This window comes from Vidua macroura, chromosome 2 (genome assembly GCF_024509145.1).
Source record: "Vidua macroura isolate BioBank_ID:100142 chromosome 2, ASM2450914v1, whole genome shotgun sequence".
NCBI classification, from domain to species: Eukaryota; Metazoa; Chordata; class Aves; order Passeriformes; family Viduidae; genus Vidua; species Vidua macroura.
The window spans coordinates 91,322,384-91,344,990 of record NC_071572.1 but is presented as its reverse complement, the minus strand read 5'-3'; the positions used below and the strand labels follow the sequence as shown (position 1 = coordinate 91,344,990).

The window sequence follows — 22,607 nt, the reverse complement described above, 5'->3', positions numbered from 1 at the left end:
ATGAAAATGACAGAGCATGTCTGACCACAACAGAAGGCTAAGGAGTTTTTAATGTAACAAAGAACTGTAATGTAATAAAACTTGTTCTGTGATGCTGGTGGACATGGTATGCAGTGTTTAAGCAATGTCACTTCAACATAGGGGATTTTACTGCCCGTGTAATTACCTGGACTATCTGGAGAAACCTTACTTCATACCTGAGCTTTGCTCAGTTGGTCTTGCCTGTAGCTTTACTAATACTGGATTTTCCTGTTTCCTTGGTAGCCTGTGGCACGGCCACCTGTTCCAGCACACAAGGTGCCCCCGTACAAGGCTGTTTCAGCCAGGTTCCGGCCACTCACCTTCTCACAAAGTACCCCCATCGGTCTGGACCGGGTGGGACGGAGGCGGCAGATGAGAACATCTAATGGTAAGATGAGTATTTTTAACTTAGTATATCAGAAAGCCACACTCCAGGCTAAGCAAGAATTAGAATATAATATGGAGGACAAAAGGGTGCAAACCAACTCAGTGGCAAAGTAATGCCCAGCTAAGTTGCTTTGTTTTGTGAGTTTCTTACTAGTAGCTGCTGTTCTCATGTAAAACTTTTTTTTCACATCTACTCTCTGACATTACTATGGTTTATTGTTCCATACCACTTACACGCCTGTATTCTCCACTCTCTTAGTCATATACTTGCCTAAAGTCAATAGATTATGAAGGAAGTAAGTTCTAATATGCTTGAGTTTGTACCTGAACCACACATGTATTTTTAATTTTGCTTGCCATGCATTCAGCTTTACTTAGATAGGCAAGCCTTAAATAATTCAGTGGCTTGCTGGTGAGTGTAGTCCAACCAGAACTCTGGTACGTGAGGGACAAGTTCTTGGTAAAAATTGCCTTTTTGGAAGCACTGCGCTTTAACAGGTTCGCTGATGTGTCCTGTGTAATTTTGCTGTAATTGTTTTAACTCTTAGCATGCAATGCTATTTGGAGTCAATAGAAATAGTCTATTAACTAGTCTAGATGTAGTGGAACATTTCTTCACAGGTGGGTCCAGAAGAACCTGGGTTAACACCATTTGTGTTCCTTCAGACACTGGCAAGATTTGGAAATAAAAGCAAAATTCTCACTTTGTATCTTTCACTGTTAATAGTGAACTGTTGGGAACCTTCACCCTGAACCTTCTGGATCAAGGCTTCCTATGACTGAAGTAGGAAACTTAACAAATAGCATTTTCAATGTTTATTAAAATTACATGTATGTTTACAAATCAATACTTGGCTTCTATGGTTCTTAGCTAAGTTTTAGCTGCAGTGATGTCCAAATTCTACCAAAAATGCTTTAACTACAAATTAGTTTATGTGAGAACATGTTAAAACTGAATTCTCCTGTTTTGAATAGAACGTGACAGTTTTTTTTCAGGAGGTGCTCTTCAAGAAGCAGACTTGAGAATTTCTAACTATGGCAATAAGAGGGACTTATCCACTGAGATGAGCTCAGTTGGTTAGAGCATGGTCTTGATAATGCCTAGGCTGTGGGTTTGATCCCTATATGGGCCATTCACTTAAGGGTTGGACTTGATGGTCTTAGCGGGTCCCTTCCAACTCAGAATATTCTGTGATTCTGAGATACATTGTTGTACTGGTTTAGACAGCTGATTTAGGGAACTAAACTCCAAATAAGCCACTCCCTTTCCCCCTGCCCCTTTCAGTAATGGAGGGACAAAAAGGAGAAATTACAAGATAACAATTTACTAAAATTGCAATGCAACAGCAGTGTTAACAGCAAAAAGTATGCAAGAAGGTGCCCTACCCACAAAAAAAAGCATTTTACCACTGTGAAAAAAACCCCAGGTCTTCCTGAAGACAATATAATTACTGTTCCTGCATCTAGGCCACATGGTATTTGGGACACAAAGGCAGTATGTCAAGGAGAGCTTCCACTGCTTGATGTTCTCCCTCACCCCAGTCAGAAAACAATGAAGGACCAGGGCAAGCAAACCCCTTGGAAGCGCGATCATTGCGTTGTGCCACAGCGGTGCCTCAGACTGCTTTGCTTTGCTGGTTCTGTTCTGCACAGCTGCCTCTGGCACTGATGCTGCTCCACCCAGGTTGGCTCAATCCCACACAGCTGCCTCTGGCACCGGTGCTGCTCCGGTTGGGCTCTTCTGGAGTTTGGGCTCTGAGTAGCTCAGCTGAGCTTGGCTCTGTGCTGCTGCCTCTCTCTGTTGCTTTTTGTTCCTTTGGAGTAGTGTCTCAGACTCATCCTCGCTGTCCTTCAGCATTTCGTCTTAAAGCTGTCACCTGAAGGGATGGGAAAGGGACCGACAGTGGCAGAGAGGGGCTGGGTCCACTTGGCTGATCCCAATACCTTCTCCCTGGAGAGATCCAGCAAGATGGCAAACTTTGGTTTCCAGTTCCCGGTGGCTCCTGCCAAAACCATGCCCGCAGTGATGATGTGGGTGGTATGGAATAAACAGCACTAAAAGCTCCACCCCTTCTTCTCTCTAACCAGGGCAATTATATATACTCCATTTGTATTTTTATTTTAATTTGTATTGTAGTAAAATATTGGGAACTACTTTAAAACCTGTGTCTGGAGTACGTTGTGCTGTATACTTCTTTAGTACACTTAATGATCCAGATAAGGCACTGAGGTAAATTTGATATCGAATGCTGTGACTCTTGCTGAGATTATGTGATGTCTCAGTCCCTGATTCCAGAAGGACCACTCACAGGATAACAGGTCTTCCATAATGTAGTTTGTGGAAAAAAGAGTCTCTTTGATTATCACAGAGCAGGAATTATTTTTTTTATTTTTAGTTATCCTTTCCAGTTGATATTTGGAAACCACATGAAATAGCATTAGTTACCTAGACAACTGCCTGAGAGCAGTATCTCTCCAGGTATTTAGGTTTTGAATAAGTGGTCTCCTAAGCTTAAGCATCAGGATGACAAATACACAAACCAAGATTTCTGCCAGTTTTCAGAACAATGAAGCCAAAGCAACCTTGATTATGTTAGATGTGACTTTTATGAGACCTTACAACAAACATAGAAGTGGAGCAGGAAATGTGTCTGAAATCAAAACTCTGAAGGCAAGTGAGGAATATCATGGACTTCACAGTTTGAAAGCAGTTGCAAAGATCTGTTTGGTAGCTCCACAAGAAAATACTAAAGTGACTAGTGTCACAAATTCCGATCTCTTTTCTTTTTTCTCTTAAATCACAAGGCACTTCCTTGTCTTTGAACATGTGAGAGTTTTTTGTTTGCTCATGCACAGTGAAATTTGATAGCACAAAAGCCCTTTATTATAGAAAGTAATTCTAAACCCAAGCACTGAAAACCAGTGGTATCTTATTTTAGTTACTTGCTAAAGCCTACTACATTACATGCTGTCTTCTTATAGCAGTGGCAGATAAAAGTGGAGATGTAAATTTTTAGAAAAACAGGTGTTATAAGACAACAAATTGTCATCTGTAGAAAAGAGAGTAAGAATCAGACAGCACAGGGGAAACTGCCCTTGAGACTTAAATTGCTACTCTTGTGCTCGAAGGTTACAAGTTTTAAATTACATTAAACAGGTTGTCTATTTGTCACTGCAGAGCGATTTTTATAAACATCTGAAAAACGAACCCATCTTTTTTTGCGTATTTTTATGTGGGACTAGAATTTGGCATGTGTGGAGCACAGCTCAGGAATGACTCAGGAGAGTGGTTGGTTTTCTTAAGGAGAGAGCTCATGAGTGGAATCAGATGTTCAGTGTCTGCCTGAATGATGTGGGAAGGGAAGTATAAAATGAAATGGTAATTCTTGCTGGTGTGCTGAATTATTCACGGTAGTAAAAGTGAGACATGAGGCACTGCACTGGCGTCAGGTGTTGGTAAAGCCAAGGTAACGCATGTGGAGGAGGAAAAGAGCCTGATGTGCTTACAGAAAGATGGACTTTGAGCTGGATATTGCCATTTAGTAAAAGATCTTGCAATCTTAACAGACATTTACAGAGTCAGTGCAGTGCATAGTAACAGTCAAAACAGTAAATAAAAGGGCAGGAGTTTGTAGGAAATGAATAGAGGACAAAACAGAAGGCCCAATTGTGCCACTGGTGTGTGGGGGGGCCATCTCCCCGTTCCTTTCCATCCCAAAAGGCATTTTTTACAGGGGATGGTACAGAGAAAAGCAGAAGGACAAGAAAATTGACTCAGTGTGTGTCTCTGGGAGGAGTGATTAATGTGGCTTGGGTGCTGGAACATGATAAAAACGACAATAGGAGAATAAAAGTCTGTTTGGCATAGGAAAAATGAACAGATAATAGTTATTGTTTCCAATAATTTAAGAACTAAAGGGCACCAAATGAAATCACCAGAGAACAAGCTCAAAATAAAAGATAGTTTTCACAGTCTGTAAAATTAAACTATAAAACTAATTGCTACACAGTGTATTTCGCATCCCAACAGTTTAAAAAAATCAGAAAGCGATTTGAAAAATCCAGTTCATTAAACACAAAGATATAATTTCTGCCCCAGGAGGGATTTGACTGATCTGGAAGATAACTGGAATTTAGAAAAGTACATCAGAAAAATGCCATCACACGCCTCATCTATTTTTATGTTCCTCCATGGGCATCTACAACTGGCTGCTGTCAGAGAAGTGGTTGGGGGCGACCTGTGGTCTGCCTCAGGATGAAGGGTTCTGTGATACCAGGGTGTTTCTAGAACTGAATTTTCTTGAGCTGGATAAACTAGCTTTTAGTATTTTAGTAAGTGCTAGCCACAGCATTTTCAGAGTGCCCTGCACAGTGGCTAAGCCAGCTCAGCATGCATTTGGGCAAGGTCACAGTGGACTGCCACTACAAAGGACAGCCTGTGCCTCCTCTTGTCCCTGGCTGATCTACAAGGAAATGAAGCCACCACCACCTCACCCTAAATGAGCACTTTTGTGGTGATTCAGTTTGCCAGATGTGCCCATGCAAAGGAGGGAGGGCAGATCCCCCCTCCATCCAAGCAGCATCCCACAGTGGCATTAGGTTAGTCATTAGGCAAAAGCACAGAGTCTGTTCCTTTCTGCAAAAATCAGACTGAAAGAGTTTCAAGTTGTTTTTCAGAGGTTGTTTTATTAAAGTGTCTTGTAAAAGAGCTGTATAGGGTTTGATCTGGTTTTCCTTTGGCAGTTGAACTGTTTTTCCCCAGTGGGCAGGGGTTTGACATGGCAAAGATCTTGTGATCTGGCTGATTAAAAGTGTGACATTTTCACTTGGAAGTCCCGGGATCATCAGGACTTCAGTGTCATCAGTGTCACTTTTGTTTGCCAGCTTGCTTTTTTTTAATGGTTTATGCCAAGAAAAATGTTGTGTATGAAAATCTTATGTAGTAGCTTGTTTTTATTGTGCTATCCAACTAGAGTCCTTGCAGCAAGAAATAATAGGGACGTTTGAGAGATTCAGAAGATGATTTCTGTCAGTCTCCTGTGGAGTGCAGCACAAATAGGATTTTTGCAGGAAGACAGCATTAATATTTCAGGGTGATGTTTGGCCTTTCCTTCTATGTCCGAGGCAGCGCTGGAAAAACCATGTGATTTTAGTGGGTGTTGAGAAGTTGCTGTATGCAGAAATGCCTCCAGGGTTTTATGAACACATCCCTGGAGGAGGCAGTCCCCAGTTACAGGACAGGCTCAGCTGAGCAACAGTTTTCATGTAAAGAAGAAGCCAATAAGTTTTTGGGGCTGTGTACAGACATAGGTTGCAGCAGGCTTTGCACTCTCTTGATGGGAGCAGCTCCTGGCCCTTGCTTCCAGTGCATGGCCTGATCCAGCTTCTCTGCGGGAGGACGCAAATGTAAGGGTGAATGCTAGCCCATGGTGAATGAATGAAGTTGTGCTCTGGCTGGGTCAGACCCAGAGAAAGATGGATGGTTTGAGTGCTTTCCTGCTTCATTCCCTATTTCATAGAGCAGCTGAATTAATTTCGTAGTTTCAGTGAGAAAATGTCTCCTGGCTCCCTGTTTTCCTGGGAGCGGTTTGCTGTAGCCTTAACACTTGTGCTGCTTGTGCCCTAAAAAATGATTCAGTGTTTGCCTGTGAAGCAAGAGAAATTGTGCAAAAAATACCTTAATTGTTTACTTCTTCTGGAATTTTAGCTGGTATAGTATGACAAAGATAGACCGATACTCTGAACAGTGTTGTAATACAAGGAACTCCCAACTTCCAGCCACATCATCTCTCCCTCTGGATTGCAGTCATTTGAATATAGATTGAAATCACGTTTAGCTGCTTTAATGAAAAACAAATGCACTCCCTAGCTTGCTGTGTTTGCGATGTTCAGGCTCTGCGGGAGCGGTCTGGACGGCTGCAGGCGCAGCGCGGCCAGGGCCAGGCAGCCAGGTTTTTGTTTCTTTTCTGGAACTTCCTCCCTAAGGGCACCCCATGATGTCAGAGAGCCGGCAGCTCGCGGCAGCCAGGCTGAGCGGCTGAGTGCGCTGCTGGCAGTTCCCAGCCGGGCTCGCCCTCGGAGGCACTGCCGGGAGCTGAAGGCAGCCGACAGCCTGTTCCTCTGAGCTGTCGGCAGCTCAGAGCCTCTTGTGATCCTCCACCAGCCCTGTAGGACTGAGCATCATCACCTGTTAGAGGTCTGACAGCAGCATGGTAGCCAGGGGGGCTATGGCACGTTTTTGGAGTCTGGAGAGCCTTCAGATGGGTACGTGTGAGTAGAACATGCTCGCTCTTGCTTTTTTCATGATGTTTTTTGATCGAACTGGAAACAGTGGCAGTCAGGGGGCCTGACCAATGACACTCTGTCATCATCCATGGGAACCTGCAGTACTGGTGAAAAGCTGCTAGGAGATCGGCATCAATCCCAGGCTGTCTTAAGTTTTTTGCATCCCGTTGGTGCATGAATCATGAAAGCACACCCCTCCCTCTGGTATTTCTGTATACAATAGAGGAAAAGATGCAGAATGCAAGATTTCACTTGATTCTACCCAACAAAGTCAATGTAAGCTTGTTGATTTGGTACAGAGTAACAAACAGATTTCTGTCCCAAAATTGTAGTTCTTTTTTGTCTGGAGTCAAATGAATTAGGTTATTTTGATGTGCCATTATTACTGAAACAACCCCACAGGCAGTATGGATAGTGCAGTGGAAATATGTAAAGGATAACTGGGATTAATTTTTTTGGATGTTGCTTTATAAGATAAAAATTGATTTAATGAAATATTTTTTTTAATAAAGCATTTTCAGTAAGTTTTAGAAGATGTATTTTAAAAGTTTATCAGTGCTCAGATTAATGAGTTTGTAGGGAAAAAAAGGTCTTGATTTTTTAAAATAGGGGTTCTGTATCCTTCCTGCTTAGGCAGATTATACTGTTAAGGTGAATGTCTATTTTAAATACTAGGGAGTAGAACAGAATGGCTAAATAGCCATGTTCTGTTGTATCAAGACTATGCCATATTTTCCCATTTTTAATGGAAAGAAAAATCTTGCAAGTTTTTTAGTGAATCTGTGTGGTGATCTGCTTTGATCTCTCTGGCGAATTAATGCTCAGATGAGTGAAGATGCTAGTGATGGTATGCCTGCCCTGAGGAGGGGGGTTGCAGTATTTCTCCCTATAAGGTAAATAGCAGATGGCAGCAGAGTGCCTGGTGGAAGTAGGTGCATGGAATAAAGCCAGGAGTTGTCTTCTTGTGACTCTACCTATCCAGAGCCCAAAGCTCAGCAGACAGGCAGTGCCCAGGTCTGAAGCAGAGCAGACACGAGGCAGTGTCAGGATCCTGCTGCTTGTTGGAATTGTCAGGTTCAATAATTCTGCTTAAATGTCCCTTCCCCAGCACTCAGGAGAAAGACTTGCTCTGTTGACTGTGTGGCAACTTACCTGGGACACACTAACCTTTAGCAAAGAAGTTCAGTGCTAGCAACCTATTCTGAATTTGACTTTTTAATGCGTTTTTGAGCGTTATGATCTTCAGACTCTAGTTCACAGCTTGGGCTTGCCATAAGAACAAATCTTTAGGAATAAATTAACAAGGACCAGAGAGTGCACTCAAGCACGGGGCCACTGGTCATGAATGCTTCATGATCCCAGGTGGTTTGAACATTACAGGTGGCTTTCAGAGGCAAACCCACTTGGACAGGGTCCAGCATTGAGCAGTGAGGGTGTCAGTCAGTCAGTCAGTCAGACTTGTTCCTGAGGTTAGCCTCCAGTTCTCTTCCTCTGCCAGTGTGGAGGTGATCACCAAAAGGATCTGTCACCCACTGGTGTACCCCAAATAGGTTTTATAGTTTTATACAGTAACAACATTTTTCCTGGCTTATGTGGCTGTGTAATAAGATGAAGCCCATTTTAGTCCTGACCTCTCTTTCTATACAAGCTGCTTCTTTGGTCAGAAAATATACAATTGTCAAACCAAGAAATTGTTGTGCTTTGGGACAATTAGAACAGATTTTTCATAGGGCCATTCTACCATGCCCAGTCTGGGCTCTGTGTCCCCTTGAGCCTTGCTGCTGCCGGAGCCTTCCCCGTGCATGGGAGAGGTGGCAGCAGCCAGCGCAGAGCTGGGGCTGCACGTGGGCTGCCCACCCTTCTCATGGGTGGGTGGGCACAGAACCACTGGTCCTTATGTCCCTGTATGGGGTTAGACAGTGAAAGGGCATCTGGCCTGGGGGTGACAGTGTCCGCACTGACTGCTGGGGGCTGCTGGGGCTCTCACATCTACTGCCTGGAAAATGGCATTGGGGCTTTCCTTCTGATACAGGTAATTTAAGGTTTCTTCTGGTAAAAAATAAGTAAGGAATTGTTGTAGTTCTGTTTTTTTTGTGTACAAAAGTTTTATCAGCTTCTAAATGAGAAATTCTAAAAATGAGTAAAACATATTTAATGACGGAAAGGTGGTTTTCCTGAGAGCTCTACAACCTTCCACTCCTGCTGTTACTGTTTTATTCATGACAACAAAGGTAATTTCTCAGCAATTCCTCTTGCATTGTTGTCTTTCTTTGAATCATAAAAATGATGGAACAAACAGCTGTTGCACTTTTGTTTTAGTTGCTGCAGATGGTGGGACTGAATCTTCAGCTTTAGTGGATGACAATGGCAGTGAGGAAGATTACAGCTACGAGGAGCTCTGCCAAGCTGCTCCCAGGTACCTGCAGCCCGGAGGGGAACAGCTAGCAATTAATGAGGTAATGTCCGGGGCTTTGCGTTGCTGGAATGATGGCACAGGGAGGGCAGGGACAGGGATGGGGGATGCGGAGGGATGTTTTCCACAGTCTGAGATTTCGTAGTCATAAAAAATTCAGTGGCTGTAGCTAGTTTCTTTGGGAGGCATTTTTGTTTGCTCAGTGGTGAATACCTTTTTGTGGGTAGAACTTTGTTTTATACACTCTTTTACTAGCATTATTGTGGTTATTGCAGTTTTTCAGTAAATTGTGATACCTTCTATCATCTCTCCTAGCGTTTCCTCCACTACAGGAAGGGAGTGGGCAAAGGGGACAGTTTGATTGGACAGGATTTAATTGACAGGATTTAATTTTCTCTCTTGGTTTTAAACCATCATAGACTGTAACTGTTACCCTATGCAACTGCTCTGAAGCAGGATTCTAATTGTTTTCACAAAAGAGAATATGCATAGATTTCTGAAAATCTGAAATTTTAGTTTGATCCTGTAACACAAGTAATAGTAGGCAATCTAGTGACCTATATTGATGTCTTTGTAGTTTATAAACACTTCATAGTGTATCTTCTGTCTTTCACAATCTCATTTTCTTCCTATCTTAGCTGATAAGCGATGGCACCGTCGTCTATGCAGAGGCTCTCTGGGACCATGTCACTATGGATGATCAAGAGCTGGGCTTCAAAGCTGGAGATGTCATTAGAGTTCTAGAAGCTTCCAACAAAGACTGGTGGTGGGGAAGAAATGAGGACAAGGAGGCCTGGTTTCCAGCTAGCTTTGTCAGGGTGAGTAACTATTTTGCTTCTTGCTTTTGCACCATTGCAAGATTCTTAGCAGAGTGCAACATTCATGGCATTACATTTCATACCTGATCCTCAGCATGTTTATAGCTGAACATCAGTGGTGTAACTCCTAAGAAGTTCATAAGGAAAAAAGCAGTAGAGAATCTCACCCTCAGATCCCTTAGCTCCTCTGACAACTTTTACTCTGTCTTCTTCATTTGGTCCCTTTGTAACCAAAGGAATTTCTTAAACTTAGATTACAAGAGCATGAAGCTCAACCAGAAAGTCATCAGTGTATACAGAGAGGACACAACAGTTCTCATAAAGACAGGGGAGAGCTATGCTGCAGGAACAGGACTTAATTTATTATCAAGGACATTGTGTAGAAATCTGGTTCACAGTCTGAACTCCACAGTCAGAACTCAACCAGATTAATGACAGTATAACTCTCAGATGGTAAAAAAGTGAAGTATGTTTTAGAAAATAATTTGAACTGCCTTTTGAGAACCTGTAGTGAAATGTGGGCCACACTGCATGAAGTACACAAAGTGCAGCATCAGGTGGTTCCTCCCTTTCCCCTTCCTAATCTGTAGACAACCTGGGCAGTCAGATGGAAGTCAGAAAAGGAGGTGCTGCTATCTTCATCATACAGATGGGGCACAGGGAAACTATTCAAAAGTGGTTGAGTGTCTACTTTTGTAATTTTTACCCCTATGCTAACTTGGCTAAACACATTAACTATTAGTAAGGGTCAGAAATAAGCTGAACTCTGAAAAGTACATAGACAGCACAGTGTAGACTCTCTCAAATACTATAAGTAGAAAGTCATGTATTTGACCAGTCAGAAATTTCAACACTATTTGAATATGCAGTGAGTACAATGAGATAAATCCTGTTGTGAAGCCCCCTCTATAAGATGAGAGCATGTCTGTATCCATTCTTCTCTTTAGTATAAGAAGTTTGTAACAGTTTTACCACATATTGTAAAACTTTCTGCTTCACTCTAATTGCTTTGTTTGTTCTGGCTGCAGCTGCGAGTTAATCAGGAAGAAGTGCCAGAAAATTGTAGTAATATCCAGGATGAAGAACAAGATTCAGATAGTAGCAAGCATCGCCAGAAAATAGCTGAAAACAGGGATCAGATGAGAACCAACGTTATACAGGAAATTATGAAAACAGAACGAGTCTATATCAAGCATCTCAAGGACATCTGTGAGGTACATGGTTTAACCTGAGGACGTTCTGCTGACCTAATGAGAGCAAATCATTCCATATAACTTGAGAGCCACAGTGGTTTCTTATATGTAAATACTCCCAATTGCGCTTCTGACGCTGTCAGTCAGATTCTTCGTTTCCTCTTACGGCTTTCCTCTCTGGTGACTGCCATGAGCCATTGCTTCCTTTCTTTTAAAAAAACTTCCATTTTTGACAGCGAGAAAGCGCCTCTCTGACTGCTATTTCCATAATTAATGAGAGAAGGAAGTCCAGTTTATTTAGAGCTTTTTGCCCCTGTATTGAAAAAGTTGAGTAACTGTAATAAAATAATTTACAGTTCAGTGACAAAACTTCTTGGAAGTAACTTTGAAAGAGTATTTGCTAATTGGTTTTTCTCCCTGTTTTCTCAAGTGAGAAGATTTTTAATGGATGTTTAGGAGTTATGAAGAAATCTAAGGGTGTTTTAGATCTGCCTTGCTTGTTCGAACCATAAAATGGAGGTGGTTTTCTGCTTTTTTTCTCAGTATTTGTTGGAGGCTCACTCTTGGGCAAGAAGCTCCTTAATACTTTTCACTGAAGTTTGCCTTTTCTGACATGAGTTGTCATGCATTTGACCTGTATTTGATTTGTCTTTGTGGTTTGCATCTGGTGTGGTGCTAAGCAACCTACAAAAATATTCTTTGTAGCTTTAGTTTGCTAGGTCTGTCCTTGTATTTGTCATGCTGTCATCCTTTACCATTTACCATTAGATTATTTCATTCACAAGAAAGTAGACAAGGCAGCAGTAGGTTTTCTTTTTTTTGTTGCTGTTTTTTGTTTTTTTTTTCCATTTTTAGATCAGGCCTTTTTCTTGAAGAGGAAAAAAAGGAGAGGAAGGACAAAAATTAGTTATTAACCGGCTAATTTTAAAACACTAAATATAAATTTTATCATTTATATTTATTATTTACTTAAGCCAGTAAGATTTATTGTGTGCATGAAAGACCAGGGAAGATTTTGTACGCTGTCCTATGCTGCTGCCATGGCTAGCTGAGTTCTAGGACATGGCTCTCATATTTTAGTGACCTGTTAAGACTTAGGCATGTGTTAATTAGTTTTCTCTAATACGTATATCCTATACCTGGTTTTTAATATCTGGCAAGCATCTGAGTTTAGTACAAGAGAGCAAGCTCACATTTTCCGAGAAGCAATGGGCCATGCTCAACATGTGGGGTAGAGATAGTCTGCTGTCCTCAGAGTGACTCTGTAGGGTGGTTCAAATAGGACATAAGGCTGAAAATACACTCAAGTTAAGATTAAGCCAGAAAAGCTACACAGATAGTAACCCAAATTTGCAAGCTCAGCCCTCAAATGAATCACTCAGGCTGGTTGTAGCCAGGATCATGGAGCTAGAGTATACCCATAAAACATGTTTTACGTTCAAGAAGTGTCTGCAGTCCACATTACAGGAGCCGCACAGGAATTAGCTTTCCTTGTTGGTGCAGTAGGAAATGCGGTAGCTGGCTTGCAGCGTAGCCACTGCACAGCTCTCAGAGCAGATGGCTGTGGAGGAGACAGGAATATTCCTAACAGTGCCAGCAACAGTCAGTGTTGCTTCCTGGTAAACCTCACCAGAGCAACTGCAAGGCTATTTCAGCTGTCTGCTCCCAGAGCTGTTTGCAGGAGGCCTGCCTGCCAGCAGCCAAATGGAGGAGCCTGGCAGATAGCCCCTATCACATCAGTTAACCTTTGCACTCCCTGAACCCTGGTGCCAAAACTGCTGTGAGACTGTGAGCACAGCAGCTGTTCCTGGAGGTTCAGTCCCTGCAGCGTATTCGCAACAGGGAGATGCGAGCGGGCTTTATACTTGGGAGGTTCCCTGCTTCATTTGGGGTACCCTGAGACAGGGGCTGGACCCCAAAAATCCACATGTGAAGATCTCAGATGCAAATCTGAACTACTGTTTCTGTGTGTGTGTGGCAGGGAAACCACGCCCTTGCCTGGAGACCCCAGGGGTCTTGCCAGCTCAAATGATTTTGTTCATTTTTGGGATACCTGTCTCACATCCTCAGACTAAGGAGTGTTTTTTATTTCATTTCAGGGTTACATTCGGCAGTGTCGCAAACATACAGGAATGTTCACCACGGCTCAGTTAAGCACCATTTTTGGTAATATTGAAGATATTTACAAGTTCCAAAGGAAGTTTCTGAAGGATCTTGAGAAACAGTACAACAAAGAGGAACCTCATCTAAGTGAAATAGGGTCATGTTTTCTTCAACATGTAGGTTGAAAAAGTTGGTTCTATTTATGAAATTAACAAAATATGAAAATAAAAAGCCAAGTTACCATATTAGGAGGGGATTTTACTAACAAGTGCTTCTTAAATAATAAAATGGCAGCATTTTAGAATGTAAAGTACCTTGCAATTAATTAAATATTTGTTTTAGATTTTTCCCCATCTTTAGCAATCATGTAATTTTGTAAACAGTTTTAAGTTTCCTTGTCAAAACTCTAATGATCACAGGTTGCAGTGGTCTCATATTCAGCATGCAAAAACTTCATACAGACATTAAGGTAGGTAGTGGGGAGATAGGCTGTGAGTTTTTGATAGAAACTTGCTAAGCTTATAGCTGTCTTCCCTAAATAAAAATACTTCTTAAAGTGGGTTTGATTATCTTGACTCGAGAAGAGACCTTTATTTCTGTGTTCTGACAAAGAAGGGTACATAGTTATGACAGCTAGATTTCTGCATATTTCAAGGCTGATCAGCCTGGAAGCAATATAGAAAATTGACTACTTAATCTAATTATATATAATAGATATTACAAAAATAGCTTTTCTGCTTTATAGACAAACACTTTAGTAAAGTTGTACCTTTTTTTTTTTTTTTTTGATAGCAAGAAGGCTTTGCTATTTATTCGGAGTATTGTAACAATCATCCCAGTGCCTGCATTGAGCTCTCCAGACTGATGAAGCAGGGCAAATACCGCCATTTCTTCGAGGCCTGTCGCTTGCTTCAGCAGATGATTGACATTGCCATTGACGGTTTTCTTCTCACGCCTGTTCAGAAAATCTGCAAATATCCTTTGCAGCTTGCAGAATTGCTCAAATACACCACTCAGGAGCACAGGTGAGAGAACTAATAACAAACTCTATAATAGCAGTAACACCTAATTACTCAAGTTTTCTGGGTGACACAACACTGAAGCTTTTGAGATCAGGAACAAAACTGCCATGGACCATGATAAACAGGGCTTCTTGGAACCATCATAATCAGTCACAAAAACAGCATCTGAAAGAGCAGCACAGGGGACTGAGAGGATGCAAGACACAATGAGGAATAAGTCAAGAGGGAGAAGGAGAAGAAGATGGTGTTTAAACAGGATGCAGGGAGGGATGTGTAATTCAGAGTAAAAAAAAGGCCAGTGTGTCAAAAGAAGTCAAGGAGAAAGAAATCCAAAGTGGAAGAGGGGAAGACTCATAAAAGTTATGGATGTAAGAAAAAGTGAAGAGAGCCTTAGAAAATAACCACAACCTTAGTAAGTTTGGAGGTAATTTGTTTTAGAAATTTAATAGTAATAAACATTACCTTAATTTGCAGTAAAGTCCAGATCCTAAATATTCAGCTGGCATAAATAAAAATTGAAGTTGCAGATAGCCTTTCTGGTATACCCCTGCACTGATTCAATCTTTGACTAAATTGAGATTTTATCTATAACTGTCTTTTTATCTTGTATAATTGCAAGAAAGTATTCCATTGTGACCCCTGTGCTCAAAGTCCAAATGAAGCCTGAGGCAATGCTTCATTGGCCAAAGTCAGTGCTTTAACCTTGAGAAAACTTCCCTTGGAGACCACTGGATTTTTGCCAGGGGCAAAATATGAGGTGTGTGAAGCACATTTAGATGTGAAATGCCTCTGTTCAGTTCTGTGACTACCTGGGAAGTGCTGCAGTAAGAATTACTAACTAGAGTTTCTCTTTCACTGCTACTAATTTTAGAAAGGTTATTCTGTGAGCTATTAAACCTGCAGATAAAGTGACATCGAGGTCTTACCACCTTCCTCCCGTAGTACCTATTTTCCTCTTGAGTCCACAGCATCCAGAGATGCCTTCAAGCACAGAGAGGCACCCACCGTGCAGAGATGCTCACAAACAGGCAGATCTACACCCACACGGAGCCTTGGGAAAGCTCCAGCCAGCTAGGGGTTTTGGTAGGCCCTAGCTACCAAAAAAAATTTGAAGTTCCAATATGCACAGACTGCTGTGAAGGCCACAAGTTGTGTAGCAAGTGTGGAATAAATACCAACAGAGAAAAAAGGAGCTGAGATAAGGAGGGGCGAGTGTAGCAGTATGAATATCATGTGGTCACCCTGTGGGACATCTCCCTGTCGTTGTAGGATCCTGTTATTGATAATTTCACTTTCTGTATTTAGCGTGGCAGAATAGAGTTCCAAAGTACCAATGTAAATAAAGAGAGGAGAGAATGCACACATTCAGAAGGGAAGTGCCTCCATCATCAGCAGCTGATGGAAATTGGAACTGAGACAGAAGCAGATAAAAAGGACAGCGAGGCTAATGCCTTGGCAGGATTTACTTCTGGTTCGTGCTGGTTTTTGCCTCTGGCTCCCTTTTCTGCAAGAGGCATTCTAATAAAAGAGGAAAAGCTGCTGCTCTGCTGGGACTCCTTAAGCAAGAAATACGTCTCTTCCCTTCTCTCTTCTGAGAGACTCCATTTGACAAAGGAGAGATGGATGCTATTCATAGGAGAAAAAAAAAAAAACTGCCTGCAAGCTTGGGGAGATCCATAGGCATGGTGGGAGCTCAGGAAAGAAGGAGGGGAGCAGAGCATTGCAAGAAGGACAGGAGGATTGGCCTGAGTAAATTGCCTTAGTTCCAAAGCAGGAAGAGGCAGGTGACCATCATGGCTCTTACACATTTGTCCTGTAGAAACAGGATGCTTTCTTCATATTGTCTCCTTTAATTCCTCTCTCTGGTGCCCCTTTTTTTGGGCTCCTCTCACCCTGTGTGGGATTGATTTTGGTTCTTTTTGTGTCCACCTAGCATTCCCCATTTGTGTTAATTGACCCAGTCATTTGGAACAAGAAGGAGAAAATACAGTTGTTAGACATGATTAAAAGAATGCCCTTCCCAAAAAAATCCCACTAAAAACACAGTCCTTTGGTGAAATACAACCATCACTGAGGTCAGTGGGAGTTCTACCATTGTTTTCAGTAGAGACAGTGTTGCAGTTCATTAATCAGTCTCTTCTGCCTCCTTCTATCAATCTACTAATTTGCTGCTAGACAAGCCCAGCAGTACAGCAGCACTGACTTGTACAGGCTACTGTGTGGGGTTTGGAATAGTGGGAATCCTTTTTTTAAATAAAGTAAAAGTTCCTCTGTTTTAAGTACCTGAGTAGAGGGATGAGTGGATAATGTGGGCTAATTCTGCAGGCACTGTGGTTGCATCATTTTCATGGTTTGTGATCATGTGCATTGTATAATTGATCCTTGAAATGTGCTTACATTTCCCAGTGATTATAGCAACATAAAAGCTGCATATGAGGCCATGAAGAACGTGGCATGCCTGATCAACGAGCGAAAACGGAGACTAGAAAGCATAGACAAGATTGCCCGTTGGCAAGTCTCTATCGTAGACTGGGAGGTGAGTGTCAGCCTGTGCCTTTCCTGGGCAAAGGTACTGTGTACAAGACTTGATGTCCCCTGCAGGAGTCTTTCTGCGTAGGTGGTTGTTTATGGTGTCTACTTTTCAAGTGGTCATTGCTCAGTTAAAAGTCCAGTTGCTTCATTTACAATGTTTCTGTTACTGATTAACCTTGTTTATAGTTCAGAAAGAGCAGTATGTATTAACATGGACGCTTGTCTTTGAGATGAGATGGCAAAATGGAGCTTTTAAAAATGTTGAATCTCATTTGGAAGTTTGGTAGGTCTGTCAGAACGGGAACCTGTTTCACTGACTTAAATGTTTCCCTCTGTTTATGCAGCAATAAAGTAGAGCAGAACCACATTGACTGAATTTACCTCTATATTATTTACATTGTGTGACATTTTCAAATCTAATAATAAAAATACAAGAAAAGTGAGTGAACTTAAGACTTTATTATATAGTGAGACTGGTTAGACACACAGTGAGATCTTAAAATATTATTTACTTACTACATATCTCTATATATCTGTCTTTCTAGGGACCAGATGTGTTAGCCAGAAGCTCAGAACTGATCCACTCAGGAGAACTGACCAAAATATCAAAACAAGGCAAAAGCCAGCAGAGGACTTTCTTCCTTTTTGACCATCAGCTTGTGTTCTGTAAGAAGGACTTGCTGAGAAGGGATATCTTGTACTACAAGGATCGTATTGACATGGATGAGACAGAAATTGTAGACACTGAAGATGGCAGAGACAAAGATTTTAACATCAATGTTAAGAATGCTTTTAAGATAATAAACAGAGCAACAGAAGAGGTTCATTTGTTCTGTGCAAAAAAACAGGAGGATAAAAAGAGATGGATGGAGGCATGTGAAAGTGAAAGGAGAAGAGTTCAAGAAGACAAGGAAATGGGTGAGTGAAACAATTTCTAAACAGTGTTTAAAACAAACTTGCTTTTGCAGTTCTTTGTTTTGTACAGATGTGCACTCTTGTCTTCTTGAGCTGGTGTCCCTTTCTTACTTGACATGCTGTTTAGCTGTGTAAGTGAAACCTATTCAGGTGTGTTTGCCCTGTCACTGTGGGCCAAAGGTCCAGGGCGAAAGGTAGTGTCACCCATATGATTCTGGTGCATGATGGAGCAGAATGAGAGATGAGATATGACAAGATGCAATTCACAAAGACCAATCAATAATAAAAATCCATCTAAAATCTTCTGTATGAATGATTTTGCGCTTTTGTATGAATGGTTGGTCAAAAATATCTGTTTGTAAAGGACACTTTTTTACAAAGCCAAACGGCAATAATTGTAGATTTATACTGTCCTTGTCATATAGTGGCACCTCCTGTGTCCAGGAGGCCCATGCAGTTGTATGGTGTCATTAACTACAGACCCAGCAATAGCACCACCGGGCAGTGAGTGTTCTGGTGCTGGTGCAGAGAAATGAGTGAACAGGAATAAAGGTAGTAAATCCTAGGACCGTTTTTAGACACTCCAAGGACAGTATGTCTTCTGTGTCAATGTATAGTTAGGATTAGTTTTTTGATTTTATATCGTTTCATGCGTTCTTTAAGGTCAGTGACAAAAGCTCCAGCAAAATTTCATTGGCAAAACATATGCAAAGAAAGCAGCAACACTAATTAAAAAAAAACCTCTTTTTAGTGTTTCTAAAATGTCATGTTAGTGTATCTGTGTATGTTGGCTGCATGAGAACTTCTTTTCAATAACATTCTTGAGGCTAAGGCTTTGGATTGACATCAGGTTAACACTGGAAGTGCAGTGAAGTGGATGATACAATTCAGAAATTATTGAAACTTAAACAAGATGCCAGACCTTATATTCCATGATCATGTAAAACACATGGTCAGAATAATAGGAAGACAGGAATAACCCTTACATTACAAATGTAACCCTTTTGATCTTAGTGGCTTTCTCTTGTTTGATACTGTTGTAAGTATGACGAAAATAAGGCCTCTTCCATATGTATTTTAGATAGTCCATAAGCAGAAGAAAATACTTAAAAGCTTGCCAATTCATTCTCAATTTGAAATCAGTTTTAAGCCTTCCACATTGCATCAACAGTTGCAATTAATCCCAGTCATCTTGAAACTAGAGTAAACAATGAAGGAGCCACAGCTAAACTTCCCTCAGACTTTGCAAACCTGACCCTTCTCCAGTGCTGAATATCACAGTGTGACATTACAGTCAGAGTTGGTGGGCACAATGCTGACGGCTTTCATGCCTTGCTCTATCACCTTGTGCTCACAGGAGTGGGAGGTAGCTGCCTTCCTAATTCACCTATACAGAACTATAAAATAGTGGATATTGCCTAAGGGTGAAGGTGATCAGAGGGTAATAGAGCAATGCTGAGGATCTGATCATAATTGTCCACACAGCCCCTCTTACAACAAAGTTACAGAATGACTCCACTCCAGTATAGAATGAGAACCATAATACATGGAAGGATGCTACTGAGTAAAACACAGCTTCTGCACTTTTGTGAGCAAGACTGAGGTAAAGAAGATAAAAAGTGAGCAAGTGAACACTTGCATTTCCATCCTTTCTAAGAAGAAGCTTTCTTGAGCTCCGCACTGCCTCTTGGGTGGTTACTTTAGGGAGCACTGGGAGAGTATGTTGAGCAAGTTAGATGTTGTCTGTCAGGAAGCGCCTGAGGCTCTGCCCTGGGCAGCCTCAGGTCTGTCTTGGTGTTACCATTCCTCCTAAGTGACATTGCTGCAGAAATCCCCAAGCATGAGGAAACTGCAAAGGTGTAGCAGCTACAGCCCTAAAAACTATTTATTTTGCTGGGACCTCATGAAAATCAACATGATATTCAGAAGAGTAGCTATTCAACAGTGATGGTGGCACTGGCAGTGAGATTTGTCATAAAAGCACGAACCCTTGGGGCTGGGTCACAAATTCCCATGGTTGCTGAGTGCAAAAGCTGCACAAGGAGAGTTCATTGTGCTTGATGCTCTTCAGCCACAGTGCAATATAGTGGGGAAAAAAAACAAACCAGTTAAAAGAGAAACTGTATGTTTGATAATGGCACATAGGCACATGTAGGCACATGCAGTCTTCTCTGCCCATGTAACATCCAGCCTTCTGTAAAGTTGCTTTTCAAGTGTTGCAACTCACTATTCTGATGTTCCTGTTTTGGGACAGGTATGATGGACCAGAGGAAAGATAGTTGAGTTGTAATAGCTAATGTCCATCTGGTCTTGTGAGCCACAGTGGCTTGGATGTTTCCTCCATTAACAGAAGACTGTTTCTTTTCTAAAATTTCTTCTTTTTTTTGGCATAATTGGACATTTCCTTTAGCCAAAACCAATGGAAAAATGCCACTATTCTCAACCTCAGGTTTAAATTTGTCTTGTTTATTTTGTAAGCTATCTTACTGGACTATACACAAAGCCTCTAATCTGACCACTCAGTGAACAAATAATACTCTTTTAATTCAGAACTGCAAATGGCATTTTACTTCTATTTTCAAAGACACTTTGGTGTGAGTCATTGTCTCCCAAACCATATCTAGCTTTTCTTAGCTTTTATGAATATATGAGAAAAAAGACCACAGCCTGAAAATCCTTCTCCAAACCACTAACAGTAACCCTAAGAAAGTGGTCTGATCTCTCTTGATGAAATTGCTTTCATTTTTAAAAATCTGTTTCCTTGTTTCTATAAAGGAAAAAAAAAAACAACAACCCTGCAGAATAAAATAAAATACTGCTACCCAAAAATTGTGGGTGTTTTAAGTTAATAGGCTGATTTGTAATAAATTCCTCAGAAGTTCAGGATAAAAAAGGGAGCTTTAAAAGTATAGAGAAGTGAGGGAAGATGCAAAATGGAACTGAAGCAGACACTTCATTCTGGCTTTGAACCACAGCTTCGGTGCTCTTTCTGTGCATATGTGTGAAATGCAGCCTTATGCACAGCATGAAATGAAACAGCATGTGCACCCCTTTGTCACCTTGTGCAAATGTGACATTTCCATGTATCTCAACTGTGTAGTGTACAGGGAGAGGAAACTAGAGTGCCTTTACCTGCGCTCCAGACAGCACCAGTGTCTGACGCTACCTTCTAGCAAATGTCTGTCAATTCTGTACTTACCACAGCTCAGCCATACGCCTGTCAATGATAGTAAATAGCATAGGGTTACCCATGTGCTTCATGTAAGTTACACAAGTATGTATGAGAAACCCAAGTGAGGGATCCAGCCCCAGAATGATGCAGCCAAAACCACATCACAGCCTGCTTCAGCGTCTGTCAGATTTTGTAATGCTCTCCTCTGAGTGAAGGCAAAGATACCCAGATTTGTACTAGCAGTGACTCCAATCTGTCACCCAGGTTAGCTCAGAGTGAGTGAAAAACAAAAGGATTCTGCGTTTGTGATCTATTACTTGGTGACTTATAGATTTCAAAAATTTTAATTTACACCTTTTTTTTTTTTTTAATCTCTTGTTATCTGGGCTTACCCATCATTATCCCCGTGGAAAACCCTCTTTAAGTTCATTTGACAGTATAAAACGTACTCTAAAAACTTCAGGTGTTTTGCTACTAAGATTTACCAAAAATTGTTTAAGATACAGTTTACTTTTTTGTTTTAATTTAATGCAATCAAGTATTAGATACAGTATTTATGTACTAGTGCCCTAATTTACATTTTGATTTAGGTATGGAAATCTCAGAAAACCAGAAGAAGCAAGCCATGCAGAATGCCCGTAAGTCAAGGCAAGGAAAAATTAAAGGTGGGTGTTTGGAATTGTGTTACCTTCTTACTGTGTTCCATTGATCTTTTCATTAGGAAGTAGCACAGTCTGGCTGTGGCTGAGTTCTTCAATCTTTTAAAAACTTTTTTTGTGGCTTACATGGAGCCAAATAATTGCCATTAACCTGTATTTTAATATTAAATTCCAATATCTCTGTAAACTGTCTACTAAATCAGCTCCCTGAGATTCTTCAAACAGACAAGTCAGTATTCTGTATATTAGAGAAGAAACTCAAGAGGTAAGGCAAGGTTGTTTAAGGTTGTGAGGAACTGGATGCACAGGTTAAATTATAAATTAGTGTTATGATTCCTTCCTTTGCTTTTACTCAAAGAGCTTGTTCTTCTTTATCAATTCTGTGTCTTCTTTAAAATGTCCTAAAGTTCTTTTTGCAAGCCACATTGTTATATTATTTGCAATAACAGTCAAAATGGCTTCTTCTGGCATCCGTCTAGAAGGAAGGATTGACCAGAAGCTTGTTTGTCAGGAAATGGCTTTTTTATTTTCTTCTCTCATAAAATAATCCCAACAGAAACAAATCACAACAGATTTTGTCCTTTTCCATCTTAAATTCAAACTTGGGTAAATCTCTAGTGTGCTGAGAGAAAAGTGGAATAAGATTTAAATCTTAGTCTAGGAGGGAAGGAGCTGATGTTAGGTTATCTTCTGTTCCCTGGGATTAATATTCTTAAAGCATTTTCTCTTAATCAATAGATACCCCTACAACCTGTCTGGATTTTCAGGGGTGTGGCTAAAGTTCGTGATTAGGTGATTCTGTTCAGAATGCACAAAGCTCCAAGTCTTAAGAACATTAACCCTGAAAATGTATTTCAAATGGAAGAAATAACATTCTTGTTGGTAGCAGTATTTTACCCAGCCTTACTCTGAGAGTGGACTGAAGTACTAGTGTCTCCTGTTTGAAGTCATTCCTTTGAAATACCAAGATTACTTGTGCAAACAATATAGTCCAGCTGTGTGAAAGTGCTGCTTGTTTTTGGTAATTCTGTTATATTATTTTACCGGTATTACTGCTGCACAGATCAGTGCAGCAATTAAAAAGTCA

At 41.0% G+C, this 22,607-nt stretch overlaps 1 protein-coding gene across 5 annotated transcripts in view; it reads left to right on the top strand.

The window, feature by feature from the left end:
- The window catches only part of SPATA13 (spermatogenesis associated 13), a 170,920-nt gene that overhangs the window by 142,223 nt on the left and 6,090 nt on the right, over positions 1–22,607 (top strand). For 4 of the 5 annotated variants that reach the window (XM_053970106.1, XM_053970105.1, XM_053970107.1 and 1 more), the window contains 9 exons: positions 265–409; positions 9,013–9,149; positions 9,745–9,924; positions 10,953–11,138; positions 13,217–13,396; positions 14,013–14,245; positions 16,649–16,778; positions 17,320–17,692; positions 21,452–21,526. In XM_053970106.1, the coding sequence (XP_053826081.1) occupies positions 265–409; positions 9,013–9,149; positions 9,745–9,924; positions 10,953–11,138; positions 13,217–13,396; positions 14,013–14,245; positions 16,649–16,778; positions 17,320–17,692; positions 21,452–21,526 (1,639 nt within the window). Of the gene's footprint in view, positions 1–264; positions 410–6,616; positions 6,673–9,012; positions 9,150–9,744; positions 9,925–10,952; positions 11,139–13,216; positions 13,397–14,012; positions 14,246–16,648; positions 16,779–17,319; positions 17,693–21,451; positions 21,527–22,607 lie in introns of those variants that run through there. The other variant, XM_053970109.1, reaches the window with a different exon arrangement.